The 26,748-nt window shown below is 44.8% G+C and overlaps 1 protein-coding gene across 1 annotated transcript in view; it reads right to left on the minus strand.

Moving 5' to 3' along the window:
- Positions 1–210: 210 nt before the first annotated feature.
- HEG1 (heart development protein with EGF like domains 1) overlaps positions 211–26,748 on the minus strand; it is a gene marked incomplete at its 5' end in the record, with an annotated part of 83,068 nt that continues 56,530 nt past the window's right edge. Inside the window, 6 exons of the mRNA XM_084232685.1 lie at positions 211–480; positions 2,713–2,887; positions 6,477–6,564; positions 18,328–18,365; positions 18,494–18,536; positions 23,956–24,090. Coding sequence (XP_084088811.1) covers positions 331–480; positions 2,713–2,887; positions 6,477–6,564; positions 18,328–18,365; positions 18,494–18,536; positions 23,956–24,090 — 629 coding nt within the window. The 3' untranslated portion in view covers positions 211–330. The remainder of the gene's footprint in view (positions 481–2,712; positions 2,888–6,476; positions 6,565–18,327; positions 18,366–18,493; positions 18,537–23,955; positions 24,091–26,748) is intronic.

Below are 26,748 nucleotides of genomic sequence, written 5' to 3' on the forward strand. Positions count from 1 at the left end.
GGGTCTTGCAATGATGCCTAGTGACCTGCCCTGACAGTCATGCCTCAAGCCAGCGGCCATGCTGTGGTCGCTCCCGCCTGCCCACATTCACATTCACAGTAACAATGAGGGTGCTGAAGGAGCAGCGTGCAGTCTCACGTCCGCAGGGCCCGTGCGCCCCCTTCTGCTGTGGTCACTCCCCTCACACCTGTCCCCACTTTTGTCGCCGCTCAAGCATGGCTCCGTGTGTCCTGGGAGCAGCCAATGTGCAGCGGCCCCTCCTGGGGCAGTCCTCTGAGCAACAGCAGTCCCGGCGGTGAGCTCAGAGCAATGGCCCCCTTCTCTCTGCACTTAAAAGTAGTCTCTTCTCCTGCTCTCATCACTGATGAAAGATGGGTTATACTGTCCAGGGAAAATGCAAGAATGCCGAGAGCCAGGCAGTCCAGTGTAGGCTGGGTAGAGTCCATTTCGTTCAAGTTCAGGGTTCCTTACACTTGTGGGCTGGTGGCCAAAGAGAAAAAACTCAATTTATTATTCTTGGGTTTAAATTTAATAGCTTTTTTTTTTTTTAAAAAAAGATTTATTTATTTATTTATACAAGCATGGGGTACAGGCCAGATGCACGGGAGGGTGAGAGGATTCACCAGAGACAGAGCAGGGAACAGAACAGGCAGACTGACGAAATACACTGCTGAGGGGAGCAGCGGGTGTGGCAGGAGAGGTCTGCCACACCATGTGGGATCCTTGAGGCCAGCTGGGATTGAACCAGTGCTGCAGAAGCTGTGGACAGCTTCACAGCATAGCATTCAAGTGCCTGCGCCACCAGGGAAGGCCCTGTGTGTGGGTTTGTTTTTTTTTTTTAAAGAAGGCTACATTTAATAAACTTAAGGTGGAGGCAGTTATACATCATAGAGCAAGGACCTCCCAGTTCTGTCTCCTTATGCAAACTGGGATACCTTTGCCTGTATTTTCAGGCAAAAAGAGGGGAAAAAAAAAACAATGAAGGGAAACCCAGTGATTTTAGACCAACATAGCAAAAACCCTGGGCTAACTACTGTTTTGATTATTATCAGAATTAATTTATTACCCGCTTATGATCTTGACTTAAAAAAAGAGTCTTCCTCTGGGAAGCAAAATGACCTTAAATTCTTGCTGGCATTTAGCAGAATGCAACTGTTCCTGCCATGAATGGGGACCAACCTACACAGATTATAAGGAGTCAGGATCCTGAGCAGGAGGCCAGCAGTGACTCTCAGGTGTCTCCCACCCACAGCACAATTCAGTGGGTTGCAACTATCTATCTGATGTGAAAAAAATCCCTAGGAATGACCTGGTTCCTTGAAGGAGGGCCTCATTCAGGACCACCAAGGGAAAATGCTTGGTTGGTAGAAATAAAACACTAGATACTCCATATTAGAAACGTAATCCTACGAGACCCCAATGTTCACCCAAGACCACTGTGAGGGACAATTCCCTCACTCAGGTGACAGCTTCTAGCCATAAGCTTCAGCCATGCCTACTCAGGGCTGAAGTAGGCTGACTACTCAGAATGCTATTTTGAAATGAATATAGGGTTCATTTAAGCTCTTGATTCTTTTTAAGGCAGTTCTTTAGTTAACACCATGGAAACGTAGCAAGTTGGGTCCTGTTCACTTCCATGTCATCACGCCATGCTGGGTGGAGGACACCCTATCGAGCAAAGGGTGTGAGTGTGTGGATGCATCTGGGTAAAATACCTGCTTAGTTGTGTCTGCAGTTACTGAAGTAAAAAGAACTTTCTTGATAAACAGAGGGGGAAATAGCAAAGCCCTTTTGCAGAAATATCTATGGAATCATTTTTCTCTAGCGTTAAGTTTGAGCCTATGTTTGTCCCCTTATTTCTTCTTATTCATCCTCCAGGTTGAAATTTTCCAAAGAGTCCTTCAAAACTTCCATAGCAGGAACAAACCCACTCCTCCCATCCAAAGTCTGAACTCTCAGTCAATTCCCATAGCAACCAGCAAGGTTGTGGTTTCTGTCACATAATTGCCAGCGCTATTAAGTCCCTCCCAGGGTTAGCTTTCATGTTTACTGCTATATCTCAAACTGCTCCAAATGGCATGAGATATCCTGTCTTCGTTTACTTATGTGAAGTGAACTGAGCAACGCACAGGAATATGGCTCCAGGTGTTCAATGTGGAACAGAATTAGCAAGAGTTCAAGGCAGCCTCCCAACTTACCCAATGAGGCAGCCAAGAACTGGACAGAGCAAATTAATTCAGACTCCTGAGTATATGATCCAAGCCTTGAGAAGTGTTTGTTGGGGGTGACATGAATCATTTGCTTTATGCATTTTTTCCCAATCCCTGCTGTTTTGCCTGTGCAGCCACAGGGGGTCATGGCACGCCAGAGATAAAAATGAAAGGGCCAGTGCCTAACTACCACTACATTCCTTCTCGTTCAGTTTCCAATCCTGTAACTTAATAGCAAGTTCAGGAACCAGAGGGTATTACGACAACCAACAGTAATGTGCCCCATGGAACTATCCTTCCTATTTCAATGTCAAAACTAATAAATAGCGTGCAAATACATCCTAAGTAAACTGAGTCTTAAATTATATGAATAAGCAGTGCATGCCACCATTCTCTTTAAGCTTTAGCTCACTCTAGCTAACTACACGATAACAAAACTGAATCCCTTGACTTTCAGAGGAAACTACAGCATCGAGGTTGCCCCGGGTATAGGGATACACACCGAATAATACACATCTGTCATCTGGAGAAGGTTCTTGGTACTCCCGTTCTCGTGCATTTCAATAGCTTCTCGGCCCCATTCTTGTGATCGAGGGTTCTTGGGGTACTCGGCATATGGGGACATTTGGAAATCCCCACTTTTGAAGATGAGCTTGCTTATATCATTTTTATTCTTTCTGTAGGTAAAAAACATTTGAAAAGTTACATGAATAAGTTCCAAATGATATCTGGAAGCACCATCTGTTATTTCATAAGGTAAATTAGACTGAAAGCTACCACTTATTTCTTTGTCACTGCCCACAGAGGAATGTTATTATTTTTGGTACTTGCCAAAAACAAGTAAAAATGCAACTGGTACAAAAAAAACCTCTTTCAACCTGAAAGGCCAGGTTATCAAGAGTAGAGAGGACAAAGACAGTTGCGGTGGAGCCGATCTGGACTCCTGGACTCCAGAGAACAAGAGTTAGAAATTCACAGAAAGCTGGAGCCAGAAGATCTTTAGAATTCTTTAGTTCTGTGGTTCTCAACCTGTTTGGGCATCAGAATTTACACGGGAGCTTCGAAGTCTCAGAAATATACTGAAACAGGAGCTCTGGGGATCACGCAACTCTGGCCTTACAAAGAGATGGGGCTTGTTCCCTGGGTGGCATTTGCTGCTAGTAAAGCTGGGACTAGAATTCTGGTCTCCCAACCCCTGGCCAGTGCTCTTTCACCACTTGAAGCTACTTCACAAATCAGAAAACTAGCCCACGTGTTTATATACCTGTGCATACTCTTCCTTTAGCAGGTCAGGGGAATCCTGGGGCAAGTTCCCTACTTGTGAGATGTCACTGACGGGAAGTGCTTGGGTAATGTGTTATTCACTTGTCTAGGTGGGACTATAGCAGAGAATTTAATTATAGATGTCCTGGATAAGATAAACTGAAGTTTCTTCCTTCTACTTATAAATAAATGTTCTGGGAAGGTACATAATGACTCAGGTCATAGAATCAAATGTCCAGCATATGGCTTACGTGTTGGCCTTCTTGCAGGCATAGACAGACCTGCCTCTGTATTGTTCACTGGAGGGTGGGGTATCTTCTTTAAACAAAAACTTAGCATTCACAACCACCTTCCTTTCCTGACACTGAGAGGCTCCTGCCTGAAATGGCCACACTACCAGGTACAGGACACTCAGCAAATATGAAGCTTATGCCCCTTTGAGCACCAGACTTTAGTTCTCTAGGTCCTTGTTTCACATTCAGACTTTTATCCCCCCGGTATATCTTTGATGATTTGAAGGCAACTTTACAAAAGAAGGTGAAGGTGTTCAGAACAGGCCCCCTGTATGTGCCGCTTGGGCATGTGGATTACAGTGATGCCTTGATTATCAGGTTCTGTCCACTACAGATGGTGCTCCCAGTAGGCAACACCACCGCGCCCAGGCGTGTGGCATGCTCCTCCAGCTAAGCTTGTGTAACTATGCTTCCTGATATTTGCACAATGACGAAATCACCTAACAACCCATTTCTTAGCAAGTATCTAGCAATGTGTGACTGCATTTCAGGCCGAAGGTAATCAAGGCCCTACAGACTTAAGGCAAACCTTTATCTCTCCCTTAATTATTTAAAAACAACTTAGATAGGAGGCCTGTCCCAAAGAACAATCAGTTCTGTTTGAATGACCTATGCGGTTGGCAGAACAAACATCAAATCACCCAACACCTGTTCTTATGCTGTGAATTACCCTCCTCCCCTTTGAAGCCTTAAGCTCCTCTTCCACTCCTTTCCTCAATCTGGCAGACTTAACCAGCTTGCTCTCCAGACTCATGTCTCTGAGGCCTTCTTACGTAAACTATTAAGTATATTTTTCTCCTATTAATCTGTCTTACATGCCAATTTAATTATTAAACCAGAGAAAGACCCTAGAGTGGTAGAAGGAAAAGTTTCCTTCCCCTGCATAGGCAAAGGATGTGCCACAAGGCCTGCATTCCTTAACTGACAGGGCAAATAGTTCTCTGCAGTCTCACTGGGGTAGGGGATATCTTAAAATGCCCTTCATATCAAAAGTAAAAGAGAAAATGTGTTATTTTGTTAAGTTCCCTCATCTGTATGTCTGAATCATTCCTGTCATTTATTATCATATGAATCAAGGTCATAATTTTCCCTTATGTGAATAAATAACCACAGGGAGGGGCCCAACTCCTTTCCTTCTTTCCCTTTTCAGTCGAAATCCACTCCTGCTAGTTTCCTGGAGGGAGGCCTACAGGCAAGTTTCCTGCTGAGAACTTGCTCATCCCACATGCTTCCACAACTTCCCTATTGCTGAAATATTTCAGGTAATCCTATTCTTAATTCCCTCATTTAAGGTGTACAATTTAATGATTTTTCAAAATTGTGCAAACATCATTATACTCATTTTTAGAACAGTTTCATTGCCTCAAACTCGTGAGCTATTACTCCCTAGTTCTGCCCCACTACCCATCCCAGTTCTAGCAAACTACTAATCTACTTCCTATCTCTATGAGAGTTGCCTGTTTTGAACATTTCATATAAATGTAATCTTATAATAAGTGGTTTTTTGTGACTGACTTATTTCACTCTGCGTTATTTTTCAAGATATGTTAGTATTTCAATCCTTTTATGGAATGAAAACATTTCATTGCATGGAAATATCCTATTTTGTAAATCTGGCCTATCAGATGAAGGATATTGGGGTTATTTTCACCTTTTGGCTATCATGAATAATGTGGCTACGAACATTATGTTTCATTTTCATTTCTCTTGGTACGTACTTAAGAGTGGCATGGATGGGTCAAAGGGCAATTCTGTGTTTAAGTTTCTGAGAAACTGGCAGACTTTTGGAAAGTGGTACACCATTTTACATTTCTCTTTTTTTCACATTCTCACCAACACTTACTATTTTCTCGTTTTTTGCTTGTTGTTTAGTAACCATCTCAGCAAGTATGAAGTGATATCCCGTGGTGTTCAGATTTGCATTCCTTTAAAACTAGTGGTATCAATGACCCTTTCATGTGCTTACTAGCCATTTGCATGACTTCTTTTAAGAAATGTCTATTCAACTTTTTTTTTTTTTTAATTAATTTTTTCGTAGAAGAACTGGGGTACAAGCCAGAGGTGCAGGGAGGGCAGGGGAAAGGAGAATTCACCAGAGACAGAGTGGGCAGCAGAACAGGCAGAATGACTGAAATACATTGCTGAGGGGAGCAGCGGGCGGGACTGGAGAGGTCTGCTAAGCCAAGTGGGTCAGCTCCCTGGCCGGGATCCAACTCAGGCGGTAGTGATGATAGCACTAAGACTTAACCCTAGGCCACCAGGAGGCCTGCTATTCAACTTCTTTACCCATTTTCAAATTGGGCTATTTGTCTTACTATTGAGCTGGAAGATTTCTTTATGTATTTTTGATACAGGTGCCTTATCAGCTATAATTTACGAGTTTTTCCTATTCTGTGGGTTTTTGGTCCACTTTCTTGGTAGCGCTCTGTGAAGTATGTGTTACATTTTGATAAATTCCAATCTATTTCTTTTTCCCTTCTCTTGATTTTGCTATGGGATTTTCTTTTTAAAAATAAAAGAAGTAAAGTTCAACTTGCTGTCTTTATATTTCCCGCATGGCATCTCATGGATTTCCCTTTCTCCTTTTCTTAATGGTTCAGCCATATAATATGATATAATATTTTAAACCACCTGAACATTCTTTAAAGAGTAAAAATTATCCTTTTCATAGCACAGGCAAAGAAACAGAATGTGAATTCCCATCACTCACCGACAACAGGTAACAATCAGTGCAATGCCTAGAATAAGGAGAAGCCCACCTCCAGCTGCTGCAATCACCACCGTGATAAGCTGATAGGCTAGAAGTGGTCAAAAAGAAAAAAGTGGATAGGTAAGAGGTTATAAATGAAAAAATGAATACAATAGACTGGCTCACCTCCCCACTCCACAACTAGCAGGCTGCCTCAGTTGGGAAACTCTAGTAGTATAATAAACCCTGGGTTTTTCTCTTTTGGTAATGCAAGTGTCTAGCTGGCCAAGGAATCCCATTCAAACAGAGCCTTCTCGGGCCTCCCCCGTGGCGCAGTGGTTGAGCACTGGGCTGCGAAGCTGCCCACAGTCTCTGCAGCGCTGGTTCGATCCCCAGCCCCCAGCAAGGGTCCCACATGGCGCGCAGACCTCTCCTGCCGCACCCGCTACTCCCCTCAGCAGTGCTCTTCGTCAGCCTGCCTGTTCTGCTCCCGCTCTGGCTCTAGTGAATTCTCTCACTCTCCTGTGCTTCTGACTGTACCCAGTGCTTGTATAAATGAATAAATAAATCTTAAAAAAAAAAAAAGACAAACAGAGCCTTCTCAAGTAAACACACCACAGGTCACAGAAGTAAATAAGGCTCCTCTGTTTTCGCTATCTTGGTTGATTTTAATAACTGACCATTTGGGTGTTTTTTTTTTCCCCCTATGCTTCATATTTCCCATTCTTTTAAGTTCACGAATAAAGAGTGAGCCTGGAAAACTCTAGGCCGAACTCTCAACCCCAATAAAAACAAGATTCCAGGCTCTAAAATGCACTGCACCCCCTCCCTGCCCCCACACCCTTGCCCCTTCCCTTCTTTGGTTCATGGTTCCAGGTATAGTACACAATTTCCAGGTCGAGTAAGTAATAAACCTTTAATTTTTCAAAGTTTCCAAACGGTTATTAGGAGCCGGCTCAACTGTAGGTTAATTATCAACAGACTGAAACTGGCCCCAAACATCTCACTTATCTTTTTTTTTTAAAGATTTATTTTTATTCATGTATACAAGCACTGGGTACAGTCAGAAGCGTGGGAGGGTGAGAGAATTCACCAGCGCCAGAGCGGGGAGCAGAGGGCACTGCAGGAGAGGTCTGCGCGCCATGTGGGACCCTCCTCCGGTGGCCGGGGTGCAGTCAGGGATCGAACCGGCGCTGCAGAGGCTGCGGGCAGCTTCGCAACCCAGCGCTCAACCGCTGCGCCACCGGGGAGGCCCAAACATCTCACTTTTCATTTCCTGTAAGGTTAGCTATGTGCTTTCTCTGTTGAAGGTAGCAGAATTTGCCACCCAAAATATTTGGAATGTTTATTATTTTGGGCTGATTATTTTGAGAAATTGAACACCCTGAGCTCTGAAAACAATGGAAATTGCTTGTAAAGGAAATTTACCTTAGCTCATACCAGGAAGATGTATTACCAGAGATGACTTTTTCACCAAGAGAGACTTATCTGCATGGCAAGGCAGACATCACCTCCTCTCACCTACCTGTGAATTACAGCCCCGACACCCCCATCCCCACCTTAGCTTGGGAAGGTTTTATAATGTTCAACCATCTATTGAGTCTCATATTCTTGTGGGGCTCCAATAAGTATTTATGCAATTAATTTTTTGGTCCTATTCATCTGTCTTTTATTAAGGGAAAGATCTTAGCCAAGAATCTATAATGATATAGGGAAAAGTCATGTCTTCCTGCGGGCTCAAAAGAAACTTAATTATCTGAAAGAATAGAAACTGATGGTCCTACCCTGATTAAGGGTTCTGACCAGAAATAGTCTTTATATCAGAGAACCCTATCTATTTTTATTTATTTAATGAAGTACCTTTACATCCTTGTTAATATTTTGACAGTATAGGATATTCTGACCCTCAGGTGTGGTCACTGTAGCTCTCATACCAACAAAGCACCCAGAGTCATCCATCACAATCCATTGTACCCCTCCAACCCCCAATTCTCACCCCTTCCCCTCCTTCTAACCCTCCTCTCTTGGAGGCCTCAAATCAATGGTCAACTTCCAGGGGTGGTTTTAAAATTTGCCTTTGTCTAACTCTTTGTTTGGTTTATCTGTATTCCACATATTAGTGACACCATCAGGTAAATATCTTTCCCCTTCTGCTTATTTCCCTGAACATAATCCCTTCCAGCTCAATCCATGTTGTCACAAATGGTATGAGTTTGTCTTTTTTGATTGCTGATCCTTTTATCTTCCTGATCCTTTCATCTATTTTGGGGCATTTGGGTTGTTTCCATATCTTGATATTATAAACAGCGCTGAAATAAACACAGGTTTCTTTTCAAATTGGTGTTTTTACGTTCTTTGGGTAGGTGGATACCTAGGAGTGGAATTGCTGGGTCATATGACAGATCTATTTTTAGTGTTTTGAGGAACATCTAAACTGCTTTCCATAGGGGCTGGGCCAGTTTACATTCCCACCAACAGTGTAAGAGGGCAGAGACCCTATCTATATGGCTGGGCAAATACCTAATTACAAAGAACCAGGTCTTCATTTTATGAGTCACATTTCCACATCACTTGAGTCACTTTCCTTTCTCCTTGCCATCCCAGGCTCCCATTCCACTCCTCAGCTCATGATATATACCCCTACTTTGCCCCATGAGCTTTGGAATCCTCATTTCCATGTAGATTCCCCACATATATATAACTAAATTTGGGCTTTTCTCCTACTAAACTGTCTGATGTGAATTTGACTACCAGTCTGAGAAGAATCCAGGGGGCAGGGGTAAATTTTTCCTTCTCACCAACAATGCGTAATAAACAATATTAAAATTTTAATTAAATGGTTTTGTGCCTGTGTATTTCTGGGGAAAAATTATATTTTCAACAAAGTTTATTAAATATTCTGGTTGATTTATTTTTCCATGGAGATACAATTAAAGTCATGTTCTCAGAGTGTGAGGACCAATAACAGGCTTTTCTATAGTAAATGAAGACTCTCTAGGTATTCAGGTAAGATCAACAAATTGTGCAGAGCTGACAGTGAGCAAATACAAGCTCTGCAACCATTTAGCTATCTTTAAATGAACATCTCAGAAGCCTGGCTATTATGAAAAACCATCAGAATTAAGTTACAGAGGAAACCAAGCCAAAGCATGGGAACAAGGACATTCTTTCCCTCGTCTCCTGACACATGTATTCTAGATTCACTTATAGCAAAAGTAAAGGAAAAGACAAGCCTCTTGAGTCTGTTGACTCATCTTCCTCTCCATCCACACCACTCTGTGCCACCATCAACCCTGGATCCCTCACTGGACAACTGCAGTCACCCACCAACTCATCTTCCTGCACCGCGACTGGCTCATTCTTCTCGAAAACTAAACCGATAGTGCCATTTCCCTGCTTGAAAGCAACCACATGGCTCTCTTTGTGGCTAATGAAAGACCAAAGTCGAGCTCCTGCTTACTCCTCCACATTAAGTTCAAAATTTCTCATTTCCAGGTGAAACAAAAAAAGCACTGATTTTGGAAGTCACCCTTGCATGTGGCTGCAGTTGTGTCAGATTCCTCTTTGAAACAAGCAGTTTTGCCTAAAAAAGAAGCAATGATGACGTAGACTAGTGCTTCCCAATTGATCTGAGGTCAAGGAACACTTTTTCTTTGTGCTTTTAGATATTCTTGTTAAAGAAAGAAAATTAAGCCCTATTTGTTCCTCTGTCTTTCCCCACAGGTACCAACCATGATGAATTTCCCTTTCTCCTTTTTTAAAGAGTCTACTCTGAACTGATACTTTTGTAAAGTACAATAAATTTTAAAATGATCCCACCCTTGGATGTTACAGCCATGTCAATTAATACAAATGTTTCTAGGTGCTCACTCTTATTTTTTGGTATTATCTTATGGCAGTGCAGTAACAGTTCACAGACCATGCTTGAGTAACACTGGTACAGACTAATGCTTCCCCAGCTTTTTGAATCATCCAGAAGGCTTGTTGAAACACAGATGCCCAGTTCCCACCACAACAGATTTGATTCATAAGTCTGGGCTAGGGCTGAGAAGTTCTATTTCTAGCAAGATCCCGGGGATGTGAGGCTGCCAGGATGCAGATCAGACTTAGGGCAGTACTGGCTTAGATGACACAGGAGAAGAAGAACTCTATGAACACGAGTATAAAGAACCTGCATGGGAATTCGCCCAAACATTCGCATAAGTCAGCCCTCCCTGGGGCATAAAAACCCTTTTATTTTCTTCTTCTTCATACTTTTCTATAATTCTCAAATTTCATTCATATTTTTACACAAATACACACACAACTGGCTCTAAATCTAGAGATTGTATGCACGTAAGTATGTATATATAATTTATTTTATATGTATATACTTTTTCAAAGAGCACAACTGATGTCTGTTGGCAGCCATGTTACCGGACACTTGTAATAAGCCTGTGGACAACATAAGCGACAGATCTTTTTTCTTCTATCTACTGCCAAGGCAGTTTATGAAATACAGCTTATCTTTTGAACTTAAGTATTGATTTTAGATTTACTGAGTCACATGATGATGTATAAACTGGTCTTGAATTATACTACCTGTGATGTGTATGAACTCTAGGGGTGATGTGGGTGTGTATTTGTGAGGCGAGACAGAGGCAGAGGGCTGCCTGTCCGACCCTCTCTAGAGCGAAAAGACTCTCTACAACTTGGAATTCTTAGTTTGACTTTCTCTTGGACATCTGTTGACATTTCAACAGTCTTCCCCAAGCAATAGCTGTTTTCCTTATTCTTCTAAATATCTGGTCATAGGTTGATCTGGCTGTCATCACTGTTGACATTTTTCATTAAACCAACCCATTCTAGGCCTTAATCTTTCCTATATGCTTATTTTCCTTGCTTCCATGCTTATTTGAGTGGAATCTACTGGATGTCTTCTTAGCCAACCCCCTTCTGGGAACTATTCACCCTTCCCACGTGCAGGTAACAAGTGAGAGCAGGCATGCTTACATATCGCCTGGCTACAGCAGATTGGTCAGGGATCAGTTTGGATCATTCAAACTGGATCAATTATTTCCTTCCCAGGAAACTCAATTTGGGAAAGAGACAGAAATTCCTTTCAACATGACTGAACCAGTGCCACACACTCAAAGCTGTTTGGTGAGCCTATTTCCCATCATGCTGTCTGGGGAGGAGAGGAACCCTGAACACAAACAGTAAAGAGCAGAGATGAGAGGTGAGATGAACCCAGGTTAATGTGTCCTCTGATATGAAAACCCTAACCTCCAGCTATTGTGAATCTGACAATTCCATGACTCTTGCTTCTCCCGATGCTGGAATTCCATGGAATGTGCCAGGATCCTTCCTATCTTTGCTGCTTAACCTACCTAGGCTTATTTGTTTCAGAAGCCAACTGTGATATGTGATTTATAATATGAAATATATATTTGGTCTTCATCTTGTTTCTGGCACAGAGTTCCAGAAACCCTTGGGATTTCCGAAGTGATAACAGTAAAGGTATCTTTTGTTAAGTTAAAGAGGCTTTGGAAAGCCCCAAGGTAACTAAGGATAGAGGTTGGTTGCCAAGGGAACCAACCTAATGATTAGAAGTTTGGAACATTCAGTTCTGTCGCCCCAACTCTCCCTCCAACATGTTCTGTCCCCCCAACTCTCCCTCCAACATGTTCTGTCCCCCCAACTCTCACTCCAACATTCTGGATTGAGTCCAGGTGATTTTATCAACCAGGCCCATATACTGAAGCCTCCATAAAACCCCAAAAGCAAGGAGTTTGGATTGTTTCTGGGTTGGAGAACAAGTGGAGATCTGGGGAGAGTGGAACATTTAGAGAGGGCATGGTCACTGGTCTAGTGCTTCTCTAGACCAATTCCCTGGTCCAGTGCTTCTCTCCCATCTGGCTGTTCCTGAGTTACATCCTTTTATGAGACATGGGTATTCCAGTAAATAAAATGCTCCTCGAAGTTATGTGAGCTGTGCTACCAAATTAACTGAATTCAAGAAGGTGGTTGTGGAAACCTCCAATCCATAGCCAGTATCCAGAAGCATTATGATTGGTGCAGAAATGGAAGGGATAAGGTCTTGTAGGACCTTAACCATTAACCTGTGGGATCTGATGCTGTCCCCAGGTAGATCATATCAGACTGTGTAGGAAAAACACACACATCAAAACTGGTGTCCAAATAGTACCAATACACCTTCCTTCACAATTCTTGAACTCATTACAGAGTTTTCAAGTAGTCACATTAGTTTTATTTTAAAATTCACTCAGTTCTCCCCATTTTGTTTTGTTTTGACCTCACTGATCTCATTAGTGAGGGATGGTTAGTATTTTTCCTTATAAATCTTTCTATTCCTCTTGCAATTTCTTGTCTATCCTTAAGAACCTCTGTTCACAGCATTCCTTTTTCCTCTGTAGGTTGGGAAGTGTGATTTCTCACATCTTTGGGCTGTATGTGACATACCCAAGAGTACACACAGAGCACTAGCTCTCTCTTCCCTCACCCTGTTTCTTCCCATCTGACATGAAGTGAGATGTTTGCATTTAGCTAAATGAGAGTCACAGCTAACTTCCAGGTAAACTATCTCTTCTTCTTTGTAAGCAGTTCAGAGCCGTCTTCTGGGTATTTGTTGTGGGTGACTCCTGACAACATAGCTTTTCTACTGGTGTGAATGTTTCTCAGCCCAATGTAACAACAGGGTTAACACACTGAAGAAACTTCACACACCTGGCCCCAGACTGGTCATTGGGTGGTAAAATAATAAAGAATGATCTTTATCTTGAATTTCTGGTTTCCAAGAAGAGGAGGAATAGGACCGCACATGGGAAAAAGAGGCTCTGAATCAGTCCTCGCTGGCCAAGGGAGACTGGTGGGGTGGGAGTCTCCATATGAAGAGATGTGGAAACTTCGAATGGAAAGAACAACCTACAAAAAGCATATGTTATGAATATGAAGGCGGGATAGATAAAATGTCTACAACCAGGCAAAGGTAATTTAGAAAAATTAATTATTTCTATAATCAGAAAGTGACAATAACCACAAAATATGGCTTAGAAAGTGGGAATAGGAAAGCTGACTATTGACCTGAAGCATCCAGAGGGGGAAGGGCTGAGGAAGGGGTGAGGACAGAGAGAGAGCACAATGGACTGTGCTGGGGAACTTGGGGTGATTTGGTGCCGGGTGCACTATGGTGATGATACCTGTGGGAGAAATCCTATACTTCAGAAATACCAATAATGTAAGCCACTGTTACCTCAATAATAAAAAAAAAAATGGTAATAAGGGGAATGGTTAAGTAAATTATGGTATATCTGCAGAGCTGAATTAGATAGAATTACCCAAAATGACATATAAAGTTATGTCAATAAAAACACTGCATAATTTTATTAGGCTTAAAAGGCTACAAAATTGTTTATTGTATGAGATCTAGCTTCTGGTAAAAAGACACACATGCACATACCTCTAGAAAGAAATATACCAGTGCTTCTCAAATTTCCATGTGCATACAAATCTAAGGATTAACCAAATCTATGGGTCTGGTTAAAATTCAGATTCTAATTCAGTAGGTCTGGAGGGGACAGGCCTGAAATCCTACATTACCAGCAAGCGCCCAGGCGCAGGTGCTGGCCCTGTGTATCACACTGAGGAGGCAAGATACACCCTGGCATTCCCAGGGCTGCTTGGTGATGATGAGAATTGAGTTTTTTCCCTCCCTTAACTTCTATCTATTTTCTAATTAATTTAGGTTAAAAAAAGAAAATTAATGATCATGTTTGTTTTATGTTATGAATAAATAAAATTTATTCATTTTAAAAATGAGGGAAAGAAGCAATGCAAACCAAGATGTCAGGGGAGGAGCAGGTTTCAACCTCCTGGTTAAAATCAACAGGAGGAGCCACTATAAAATTCAAGCAGAGGAAGAAACGAGCACATTTAGGAAAAGAGTGGAGGGATAAGGAAAGAGAGGGGCACCTTGACAACAAGTGTGTAAGAGTGTTCTGGGGCCTTCGGATGTAAGGCAGAAGGGTTAGAATGTCATACTTTACATGGAAAGAAATACTTTATGTCATACTTTACATGCAAACAAAAAAATGGAACAGTGATAAGACAGGTGTGGCCCTGAGCTGCCCAGTAGTGGGGTCCCTGTCGGGGGTACATGGAGTTCGGCTGGTCTGCACTACCTCAGGAACTAAGAGTCCTGAGACTATGGCTGGTCCTGCCTTCTCCAGTTTGAAGGGTATTCTTTACGGGAAAAGAGGAATAAAATTTGGGCACAGTGAGAAAGCAAAGAGAAACTTTTGGAAAGGCTAAAGGTTATATTCTCTTAAAGCCAGAATATATTAGAGTTGGAAGACTCCCAGGAATTTAGGCATGAAGGGGGTCTCACAACCATGTGCTAGGCTGAAAAAGCTGGACTCCCCATCTCCTTGGGCTTGAGGAGAGTGCACACCCCAAGTCTGCATAGAGATGAGGCGTTTATTGCCTACGAACGTGCCGTATGGGTCAGAATGCTCAAAAGGCACCCATCCTTGGTGGTGACAGCGGCGGGTGGTCAGAGTCCCACCATTGGCACAAAACACTGAGGGACAAGGCACAGACGTGACAAGGCGCTGTCAGCACAGACGGTGATAGAATTCTGGATTTTGGATTCTCCAACCTGGCCTGGGCTGGTCTGAGACTCAGAGAAAGGGGCAGGTGCCTTGTATTACTAGTTTCTATTAATGAATTTGCAACACTAACACTAATACAGATATTAAAATCATAAAGTGATAGTCACACACATCAACAAACTCACAAGAGGCTGAAATGTGGCCGAGGCAGGGAGCTAGCAATCCAGAGAGGGGCTGCCCTCTGCTGGACATAATGATGATGGCATGGCTACAAGGGAAGGAAATGGAAGCTGCTGGATCAGAGAAAACTGGCTACCTCTAAAACCACGCAAACATAATGGGGAGAACACAGGAACTTACAGAATAGTCAATGGATAAAGGGGTAGATCATTTTCATATATATTTAAATGTAGTCTTTAATGAGTGCTGGGAGGAAACAGATCACTAAATGCCTCTTAGAACAACGGCCTGCCGCTCACTCTTCTGGCCACCCTTTCAAGTGCTTCCCCTATGTCTGTTTGTCCTCTATGGGTCACTCTTCCATTCACTGAGAAATACGAAGCAGTTTCTGGCAAAACCTAGTTAGGGATGGGCCTCCCCGGTGGCGCAGGTTTGAGCACTGGCTTGCGAAGCTGCCCGCAGCCTCTGCAGCGCTGGTTCGATCCCCGGCTGCTCCCCGGCTGCTCCCCGGCTGCTCCCCGGCTGCTCCCCAGCTGTTCCCGGCCACCGGAGGAGGGTCCCACATGGCGCGCAGACCTCTCCTGCCGCCCACTGCTCCCCTCAGCAGTGTACTTCGGTCCTTCTGCCTGCTCTGCTCCCAGCTCTGGCTCTGGTGAATTCTCTCACCCTCCCACGCTTCTGACTGTGCCCAGTGCTTGTATAAATAAAATAAATAAATCTTTAAAAAAAAGAAAACAAAAAAAACCTAGTTAGGTTGCTGTTGGAACAACACAGATTTGAAGTACTGGCGCATTCTGGGAGAGACCTGTCAGGTGACACCTCTCACCTCCTGCTTCCTGGATCACCCCAGAGCTGGCCACCTCTCTGCGCTGGTCTCTCAGTCTTCTCACTCTCTTATCCTTCACCCTTTGATGGGGCTGTACTCAAATAAGACTCTCGCCCATGTGAGCCAACTCAGCTGCATTGCCCTCCCTCACTTAAAGTGATAGTGGATTAAAATGGGGTAAATCATTCTTAAGCACCTCCTCCGTGATATTAATTAAGCTTCTCTGATTTTAATACTTAGAAAGTCTTAGGATAAAGTTCGGGGCATGTAGTGTGATCACTACTCTTACCTCTAAAACCATTTCTTTTCAAAGACTTTACTATTTAGTTCTGGTATTCCAGCACTTGGTGAAAAAGTCTCAAATAGCTTCAATGCTTTGTCTGGCTGTTCACCTCCGTTTCTACACTGAAAAGTCCTAGCCTTTCTTTAGTCTACGTATGTGTGCAGGTTACCCTGTTCTCTGTTCAATTTAAGGGCATGATGGCTTAGTTCTGGCTTTGAGGAGTGAGATTCATGCTAAGACGTGAACAAAGACATATCTGTACCCAGCAGTCCCTTTAAAGCACAGATGTCTTCCTGAGCCAGGCTGAGGAACTGTCTTGTCTAAATGGTGGTTTTTTGTTTTAAAAATTTATTTATTTGTGCATACAAGAACTGGGGTACAGGCCAGAAGTGCAGGGGGTAAGAGAATTCACCAGAGACAGAGCGGGGAACAGAACAGGCAGACTGACTGAAATACACTGCTGAGTGGAGCTGTGGACGAGACGGGAGAGGTCTGCTGCACCATGCGGGTAGCTCCCTGGCCAGCCGGGGATCGAACTCTTGCTGCAGTGGCTGTGGATAGCTTCACAGTGCTGTTTGAGTCACCAGGGAGGCCTACTAAATGGTGGTTTTTAGAAAGGGACATATACTGCTATCCATGCCGTTTCACATAAGCCAAATCTCCAAACACCAAAACCTACCTTTTTAAATACAATGCTTAAAAAAATTTTGACTACTTTTTAATTTCTAAAGTAGGATAATGTCCTCACTTTATTATTGATTTATTTACTTTTGTGGAACCCTCGCCGGCAGCCGGGGAACGAACCGGCACTGCAGAGGCTGCGGGCAGCCTCGCAGCCCAGCGCTCAACCACTGCGCCACCAGGGGAAGCCCCTGTCCTCACTATATTAAACTGAGTACACCTGTAGTACTGTGATAAAATAAATATCTACTTGATCTTCCTGGTTTCCTGGCATAAGACCATTCAAAACTCTTGGCATTTCTGAGTGACAGGAATGAGAGGGGCATCTTTTGTTGTTCAACCATATCTGAGGTGGTGCTAACAAGGTGACTGTAGGAGGATGGTGTGGGCTGCCAGCGGAACCAACCATGTGATTAGCGGACACACAGCCACCACCTGTCTACCCTCTGGCTCAGGGGGCAGGGGATGCTGTCACTAGCCCTGAGCCCCAGCAGGGACCACACTGAGAGCTGCTGAACTCACAGGCTCCTGTTCCCATCTATGGTCCACATTGTACCCGGCTTGATTTCCTCAGCCACACTGCTTTCAGGCTCTGAAAGTGTTGTTACTTCCACAGCAGTTAGTGATCAGAGTCTAAACCCTCACACTGGCCATCAAAACCCCAACAGTTTGGCCCCTGTATACCTGGCAAGCCAATCCTTCAGCATCCGTCCACCTCTCTTTCCACGCTTACTCACACCTGCTCACACCATGGGCACAGGCTGCCAGGACACTATGGGCACAGGCTGCCCCAGGACCTCTGAGTAAGTTCTTCTTCCTGCCTGGGATTCCTTTTTCCTCCATACCTGACAGTCAAAGTTCAGAACACCTCTGTTTCTAGTCCCCACAAAAAGTTCTTGGCAGTTTCTTCTACTCTCCTTCTACTGATCACAAGTAAGAAAAGGTGCACAGTGTCGGGGAGCAATCCCCGCAGACAGCAGAGGTGATCACCAGCGGCATGCATGGCTGGGGCAGGGGAGGGTTTGTGGGGGCAGAGAGCTCTCACTGACGTCCCACATAGTAGAACATACTACTCCCTCCCCACCTCACACCTCAGGCTAATCTATTGCATTAACACTGCAGAACCAGGGTGGTGTAGGACTGTGTTTACCTGCCCTGCCAGACCTCCAGCACCTAGAGAGCACTGGGAAGTCCCTCTCTGCTTCCCCACACCTCCAACGCAGGAGTTGAGAAGACAGAGGATCTGAAGTGAGGGAGAGGGGAGGAGCTGCTGTGTGAGCTTTGCATACTTACGGTTTCCACAGTTAAGACCGCCAAGGCCAAATGGGCAACTGCAAGCCAACAAAGAAAAGAACAAAGATTGGTTTCAAATATTCAAGAAAATAACTGAGACAATTTGCCTAGTAAGGTAAATAAGGCTTGTAGTGAATTCATCAGAATAAATGAGCACGTAGCCTACCTCATGCAGGTCTCATTTTCCAGCCTGTATCCGTCTTCACAGGCTAAAGGAGAAAAGAAGAGCCCATGAAGCAGTCTACATACCTCTCTTGGCCCAAACACAAGGTCACTGAGCAGCAGCCACCCTGAAGTTGACAACAATCTAGAATCACCAGGCTACAAAGAGCTTTAGAACTATCTGCCATGTGACCTAAATATCGTCACCAGTTCAACTGCATGTCATCAGGGATATTTTCTTAACCTCTTCATGGCACTCAGTTACCCATTCATAGAAAGAGGATACTATCTGCTTTACAGTTTCTGGGGGGGATTAAGTAAAATAAAGTCTGCAAGGCTTAGCATGGTATTTGGTACACAGTAACCACCAAATGAATAACTGTAGTTGCATTTTCCAACAATTGCAATTCCTTTGGAAAGTTCTCTGTATCTCCTGTACAAGATCCTTCCATAATCACAGAGAATTGTCCCCCATCTTTCTTTTTATTTAGTGATTTATTTATTTATTTATACAAACACTGGGTACAGTCAGAAGCTTGGGAGGGTGAGAGAATTCACCAGAGCCAGAGCAGGGAGCAGAGCAGGCAGAAGTACACTGCTGAGGGGAGCAGAGGGCAGCAGGAGAGGTCTGCGCGCCATGTGGGACCCTCCTCTGGTGGCCGGGGAGCAGCCGGGGATCGAACTGGCGCTGCAGAGGCTGTGGGCAGCTTCGCAACCCAGCAGCGCTCAACCGCTGCGCAACCGGGGAGGCCCTGCCCCCCGTCTTTAATGTAAGTCAAGCCTTTATTGTCCCCTGCCCCCGAATTGGTTATGCTGCCTCTGCCCCCCTCTGAGGAATGGATTCAGGTAACACCTTCTGGGCCACAGTACTGGTAAGTGCCTCAGTTTACATAAATACATGCTCACCCTGTGGACTGTCTGGGGGATTTTGCACATATCTAGATAAGCCCTAATTCAACAACATAACTTTGAACCTACTGGCAGTGCTAGTCACGTGCCACTATGTCACTGAAGGCCCCGAGGCCCAGTCATTTCCCTGGATCAGCACTTTCTGAATTAATTTGATCATAGACACTTTCAAGCCTACACAAAGCTGACAGAAGCTCCATGAGCTATAATGCAAGCCTGGATGAAAGCAGACAGTAAAAAATGATCTCAAGGACATATTCATTGCTACAAGGAATGATAAAAATTTGATTCATGATTAAGGTATGATACACATTCCAAAAAAGACAACAGGTAAGAAAAGGTGCACAGAGTAGGGGAGCAATCCCCGCACAGAGAGCATATGTGCTAATGGCCAGATGGGAGCGCCAGCTGCATGCATGGCTGGGCGCATGCAGGGGAACAGAGCTCTCGCAGGCTTCCCAAACCTCTGTCACGTATTAGTGGATAATGATATTAATGACACGGATGAGGTTAATGTGCTTCTTCCTTCTGGCTTTTAACACTAGACACTAAATGTTTCCAGCATCAATTTTGTTTTCCATCAATGGGCCCTGACATATCACTAGAGTCTGAAAAATACTTTCCTGAATAACCTGTAATTTCTTTCACAGCAGATCACTGTAGCCATGAAGCTAAGCTGCACTGTTCTAGCCCCATGGAATCACTTTTCTTGAATCATAGTCTCTTGTATTAAGGGTTCCCTTAATGATGACCCAGGAAAATTTCTCTTGTGCCCCAGGGCCTAGAAAGATGGGGATGTTCCTGAACCGCTGACCTTTACTTTATAGTGCCAGACTCTTTTCAAAATCACTTCTCTCTCATTGCCTCTGTGTCCACGAAGCTCAGAACTTGAATGAGTGATCTACCTTTAGCACACATGAGGCCTTATGATACATCTTTCTTCATATTCACTTTCTTCTTAGCCTCAGCAGAGTTGGCACTTTATTCTCCTTCAACCTGATTTACCTTAAACTAAATCTCATTTTGTTACATGAATTTTTATCAGCACGTCAAACCTTTTTGGCAAGATATAAATCATATTCCATTCAGGGAAGAAGGAACGAGGCCTTCCCCCAAATCTTTGAGTTCTGCACTGCCTCCACTGGTGGGGCCTTCCCTAAGGAACAAGCCAAGCACTGCCGCCTCTCTCCCTGGGTGTGGAAAAGAATGAGCCCTGGCCATCCTCAGGCCATACCAGGTCATGAGAGCGGGAGAAGCTGCCCCTGGATGACCCAGGGTTTTGTCCACGAGAGACTGCTACTTCTCCAGTGACTCATCCCCACCCATCTCAGCTCCGAGGCAGGCTGATGTCACACCAGTCTGTTCTATTCTGAACAGTTCTTCCTGGAAATGTTTTTACATCAGATCTATCCACCCAACCCTCATCTGCTGGGTGGGAGCTTCCCAAACGGTGGCTGTCATCCAGCAGACGTTATGTCCATCTGTTGTCCTGCCTGTGAGCTGAGGGGTTGGGCTGTTTTCACTTAGCTTCATAAGTGGCCAGATTCCCTGATGCAATGATATTTCTTTATCTCAAATGGGCTTGTGCAGTTACTCATCAAACACTCAGCGCTACTGGGATTCTGGTGCTATTTTAGAGGGTCTGGGGGGAAGGAGTGGAAATCTTGTCATAAAGCATTTCCATGAGATCCAGTTCCACATTTCCAAACTTTAAAGGGCCTCTCACCCACGGAGCACTGAAGATAAAATGAACGTGGACACATACACCCATGCGGGGCATCCCTTATTAATAGGGGACAAGCAAGATCAAACCTGCTGGCCTTCAAAAAACAAGTAAGCAGCAGTGCCTTAAAGTCTGTTTTGTTACCTTGCAGGAAACTGAATCAAGACCTGCCAATCTGGTCCTATCATGTTTGCTGTACTGTCACCCCATGCCATTCAGCAGACATTCATTGAACTACACAAGGCCCTAAGCATATTAGACAAAGGTTCCACTCTCGAGGCACCTGAAGTCAGGTGACAGAGACCTGCAAAAGGAGACCTAGTCCATGATGATGCTAAGTCGCCCACGGGAATGACAGTCACTTAAATTTCATGACACTTTGGTAAAGGCATGGCGAAGGCACTTTGTGTAAGACCCTAAGAAGGGTGTGTGTGCATAATACACAACAATATAGACTTGCTAATATACTGCTGTAAATTGCAGAGATTTAGAAAATACACACCCATATACCTTTGCTCTCTGTTTACACAGTGAACTGACCCCTGATCTAGGGGCCTAGAAGGGGCCTAGATATATCTTAAATATCTTGTGCTCCAGCACCCATGGCCAGAAGATGTCACTGCTAACCCATTGGAACCCAGATGACAGAGCGGTGGCCCAAGAAGCCGCCAGTCCATTCATCAGAGGCCCAATGACCACAGATTAAAAACCTAACCAGTGAGGATATTGCAGAGTTGAGGCTTCATGGGCCTTAGCAACAAGTCTACAAGCTAACCAATGTTTCCTTATGCTGCCTCTTGGGTCTTTACTTAAATATAAGGTAGCTGGTGCCTGTGTAACTGCATCTGGAAAATCTCTGATAGCTCTGCTATTGCTAGTGCTTGTCTATAAGGGATATGATGGTGAAATAACTGACTTGGAAAGAGGGAAGCTGCTTGGGTCAGCCAGAAGCAGGGGTGGCAGGGCTGCTCTGGAGGCGGCCAGGAACGCCAGGGGGCCAGTGCTCCTGCAGAGTGCCCTTCTGTTCCCCTCGCTTTCCCTCCCGCCGGTTGCTCGCCTGCCCCAGCACATGAATTTGGGCAGAGGTCACTCTGCCCACACGAAATGGGGCTCAACGTCCCAGTTTCTAAGAAGGGCAACCAGATAAGACGGAATTAGGAAGCATCCTATCTTTGTATCACGGGCTGGCACGGCGCTGAGAAATGCCATGCCACAGTCACGCATCAGGACTGCTGGCCAACACCGGCGGCGCCTCTTCAAAACCCACCATGGGGCCCGCGTGCAGAGCAAGGATGCACACTTTCAAAGACCTTTGTATACAAACCTGTCAGCGAGTCTGAGGATCAGATGAGAGCATGCCCTGAAATGTATTTTTATCTTCTCCTGATGGGATGAGTCCCCTAGTGAGAAGACCTGACAGAAATAAGTGACATGTCACCTTTCCCCAGTGGGCGATTTTTACTCAGATTCCAGTACATCTGTCACCTGCAAATGTTGGCTGAGCGGGAGAACTGTGCCATACAGGTTTTCACGTGATTTGATGCTGGGAGCCACATGATCACCTCTACACTGCTAGTTCTTCTGGTGGGTCACATATTGCAGCCGTCTTTATAAGTCAGAGTACACAGTGTTTTGGACTGGAATTAATTTTATTTTAAAGCAGTATTCTTTCTCTTTTTTTTTGTGGGACCCTTGCCGGCGGCTGGGGAATGAACCAGTGCCATAGAGGCTGCGGGCAGCCTCACAGCCCAGCGCTCAACTGCTGCGCCACCAGGGGAGGCCCTAAAGCAGTATTTTTTTTTTTTAATAAAGAGTTGTTTTTTTTTTTTTAAGATTTATTTATTTATTTATACAAGCACTGGGTACAGTCAGAAGCGTGGGAGGGTGAGAGAATCCACCAGAGCCAGAGCGGGGAGCAGAGCAGGCAGAAGAACCAAAGTACACTGCTGAGGGGAGCAGCGGGCAGCAGGAGAGGTCTGCGCAGGAGAGGTCTGCGCGCTATGCGGGACCCTCCTCCGGTGGCCGGGGAGCAAGGGGGGATTGAACCGGCGCTGCAGAGGCTGCGGGCAGCTTCACAACCCAGCGCTCAACAGCTGTGCTCAACTGCTGCGCCAAAGGGGAGGCCCCCTAAAGCAGTATTCTTTCACCGCACTCCCTGAGCAGTTTTTATCTCTAAGTGAATGAATGGAAGCCTCAGTTAGAATCATGCTTCTGCCCTCAAATACTACATGAAACTTTTAAACCTCACACTTATTAACTCAACAACAACCTGGGTAAAACATAAAAGCAAACGCTATTGGTTTAGGCAGCACCTCCACAACCCCTGCTTTCAGTTCTTCCAACATCCAATGAAGCATCACTATACCCACTTCACAAAAGGGGAAATTGAGGCTCAGTGAAGCAAGTGATCTACCCAGGATGATATGTGATCAGAAAGGCAGAGTGGGCTCTGAATCTGATCTCCCGAGTTGCTGCTAAAAAAGACACACTTACCTCCAGCCTTATATTTCCATTTTAAAAGATTAGCAGACAATAGAATAAAGCTTTAGGAATCAAAACAATAATTTTTTAAACTTCCACTAGGTGAAAAAGAAAAGGCATTGCACCCACAGGCATTCCATTCTCTGCTTTTCCTTTTCATTTGATTGGCCAGGCCAACACGGCCCAGTCAGAGATAATGGTATTATTCCAAGGAGATAATATATTCAGTCCTGCTGTGAGCAAAATAACAGGAACTGGTCACCCCTAGTTGACAGCAGTCACACCTAGAACAACCAGAGGGCCCCTTCCCGTCCCTCCTGGGACAGACCCAGGGCCCCCAGAAACCACCGCACCTCGGCAGGAGTGGTCCATCTTGTTGAACTGAAAGTAGCCCAATTTGCACTGGCACCGCGCCACGCCATCCAGATCAGTGCAGATGGAGGTCTCTTTGTCACATTCTGGAGTCTTCCGCTTGCACAAACTGCCGGCTGGAAAGGAAAGATGAGACAGTGAAGTCAAATAAGACCTCCTCTACTTCCAACCTGAAGTTGCATGAACTTTCTTTTTAAAGAGGCTCTGAGAACAGTTTCAACAAAGTCCTCATGGTCCAACATCACTCCTTTCAGAAGCTCCTTCCTTACCGCCTTCTGCCACTCTAGCCTTGTGTCAGCCCCTTGGGCTTATTATGAAAAGCTCACAGCATTTCCCCATTAAAAACACCAGCACAGCACACCACAGGGTGAGAAAGCAAATGGAGAAGAAACAGGGTGCTGCCCCCATCCTCCGAGCTCACTGCAAACGTGTCCTCTGGGGCCTCAGGTATGGCCTGCAGGGGAGAGTCAGCACAAGCCGGCCCATGTGTCCATGCGTTTAGGAAGCCCTGAGACCTCCCTCAAGCTGAAGTGCATCTTTAAGGCCTAAATGGACACAGCATGCCCTGCGGCCGGGGATCTAACAGACTGGCTTTGAGGAGAGATGTGGCCAGTAGCCCCCACAGCTGTGTAATTATGTTTATCTGACTGTCTCCCCACTATGCTGCCTCCTTCTCAGGGTTTACCCATTTCCAGATCTTCAGCACCTTGCACAGAGACTGGTCCCCACACAGTACTCAGCATACGTGAACTGAAGGTACCCCCAGTCACCAGGTCACCACTAAGGGGGAGGTGCAGAGAAGGAGCATATCTCCCAACCTTGCTATCCCCTCGACTTTACGGCCTTATTTCTTACAGCGTATGCACCTGGCTTTGTCCATCCCTGGGTACGTGGGCCACGTTCATCTCATGGATGACAGAGAACCATTTCATTATTACCATAAAACATTTACTGTTGGATGTATGGCCTTCTCCAAGGCTGTCCACAGCAGACCCCCTGAGGCTGTATACAGCAGATACAATGTGGTATGCTTTAGCTTCTAACACAGGCCCAACAAAAAGGACACATAAAAATGGGGGTACACAGAGATTAGAACAAAAATATGAAATCAACTGGAGAGTGAAATGGAACTTGCACCCATATACAGGGCAAGGCAAACTGGTATTTGCTGTTGCTGGTTTTTGGTGCTAAGAGTGAGTTTAGTGAGTTCTGGTGAATAGAGCCACAGAAGGACACTGTGCACATTGTGTAGTGCGGGAGGGTCTCCCTTCTCCTAGCTTAAGGATGATACCAACTTATTCAGAAACCAGGCACCAGTCTTAACACAGCAAAACTGGCCCTATCTAGGTGGGTCCTGGGGGTGTGAGCTGATATCTGGAGCTGCCCCGCCCACATGGGGTCCCGGCATCCTTTTCTTTTCTGAATCCTGACACTCTGGGACTGGTGGATAGGCTGACTATGGGGAGGTAAGTTTAGGACACAACTTTAGTGCTCAATGCTGAATTTCCTGTCTTTATCAGTAGAAGTTGGCATGCTAAATCAAAACCCTATGTGTGCGTGATAGAATTTCCTTTGTTTATTGTGAAAAGTTTGTATTTAAGGGGGAAAATAAAAAATGGAAAATCTCACCAGGAAAACACTGCAAAGCTGGTATCGGAGAGGAACTAAACCTCATGTCCCTTGTCTAAACCTTCTGAAGGCTTTGCCAGTCCTTAAGTCTTAATATAAAGAAATATCTCCAAGGCAAAAAAAAAACCCAAAAAATAAAAAAACACTGCTAGGCCAGCACTAACATTGTTTAGCAGCCAGCCTGAGTGTTCTGGCCTGGCAAGATATTTTCTCTAAGGCAATGTCACATTCTCTTTCTGTCCTGCCCATTCATCTAGCATAGTGGCAAGTAACCACTCCCCCTTGCTGAAGCAACCTTACCCTGCAGAAGAGCAGGTTCATGTGGAAGCAAGGAAAGCCAGGCCTGCCTCTGCTCTCTTAAAAGTTCTTAAAGAAAATTCTATCATGAATCCATCAAATGAATAATTCCATTTTCATTTTCAGCCTGGAGATGTGATTTTCCCATATCCACAATTCCCATAGTCTTTCCTGGGCATAACATCCGCCAAACAGACAATGAGAATTTATGTAAATCTAAGGCTAAGACACTCCCTGGGGGATTTCCAAAGACTCTAAACCTCTGGAGATGTGAGAGCTGCATTCTCTGAAAGATGAGGAAGCGGATATTTTGTGAATTGAAGGGGAAAACCTGCCTTTTCAATAGCAGTGCCCAGAGTAGCTGGTATGTTGGAAACACCCAGAACCTGACAACGCTGATAATCAAGCCCACCTCACCAGCACTCAGGAAGGTGAGAGGCACTGCTGGCGTGTTAGTAAAAGCAGAAGACCTGAGACACAAGCCCGGTTTTGGCTGAGAATCACGGCTGGCTATCTTTGCTCAAGATAGCTCTGAGAGGAAAGAATGAAAGGAGAAAATGTGTGGCAGGGATGTATGGGAAATGTCTCTACTTTCTTCTCCATTTTGTTGTGAGCCAAATGTTGCTCTAAAAAGTAAGTTCTTGGGCCTGCCTGGTGGCACAAGGGGTTAAGTCTCAGCACTATGAAGCTATCGGTAGCCTCTGCAATACAAGATTCAATACCCAGCCAGGGAGGTGCCCACATGGCACAGCAGACCTCTTATGACTTGCCTGCTGCTCCCCTCAGCAGTGTATTTTAGTCAGTCTGCCTGTTCTGTTCCCCACTCTGTCTCTGGTGAATTCTCTCAC

The sequence above is a fragment of the Talpa europaea genome (assembly GCF_964194135.1).
Source record: "Talpa europaea genome assembly, chromosome: 4".
Lineage (NCBI taxonomy): Eukaryota > Metazoa > Chordata > Mammalia > Eulipotyphla > Talpidae > Talpa > Talpa europaea.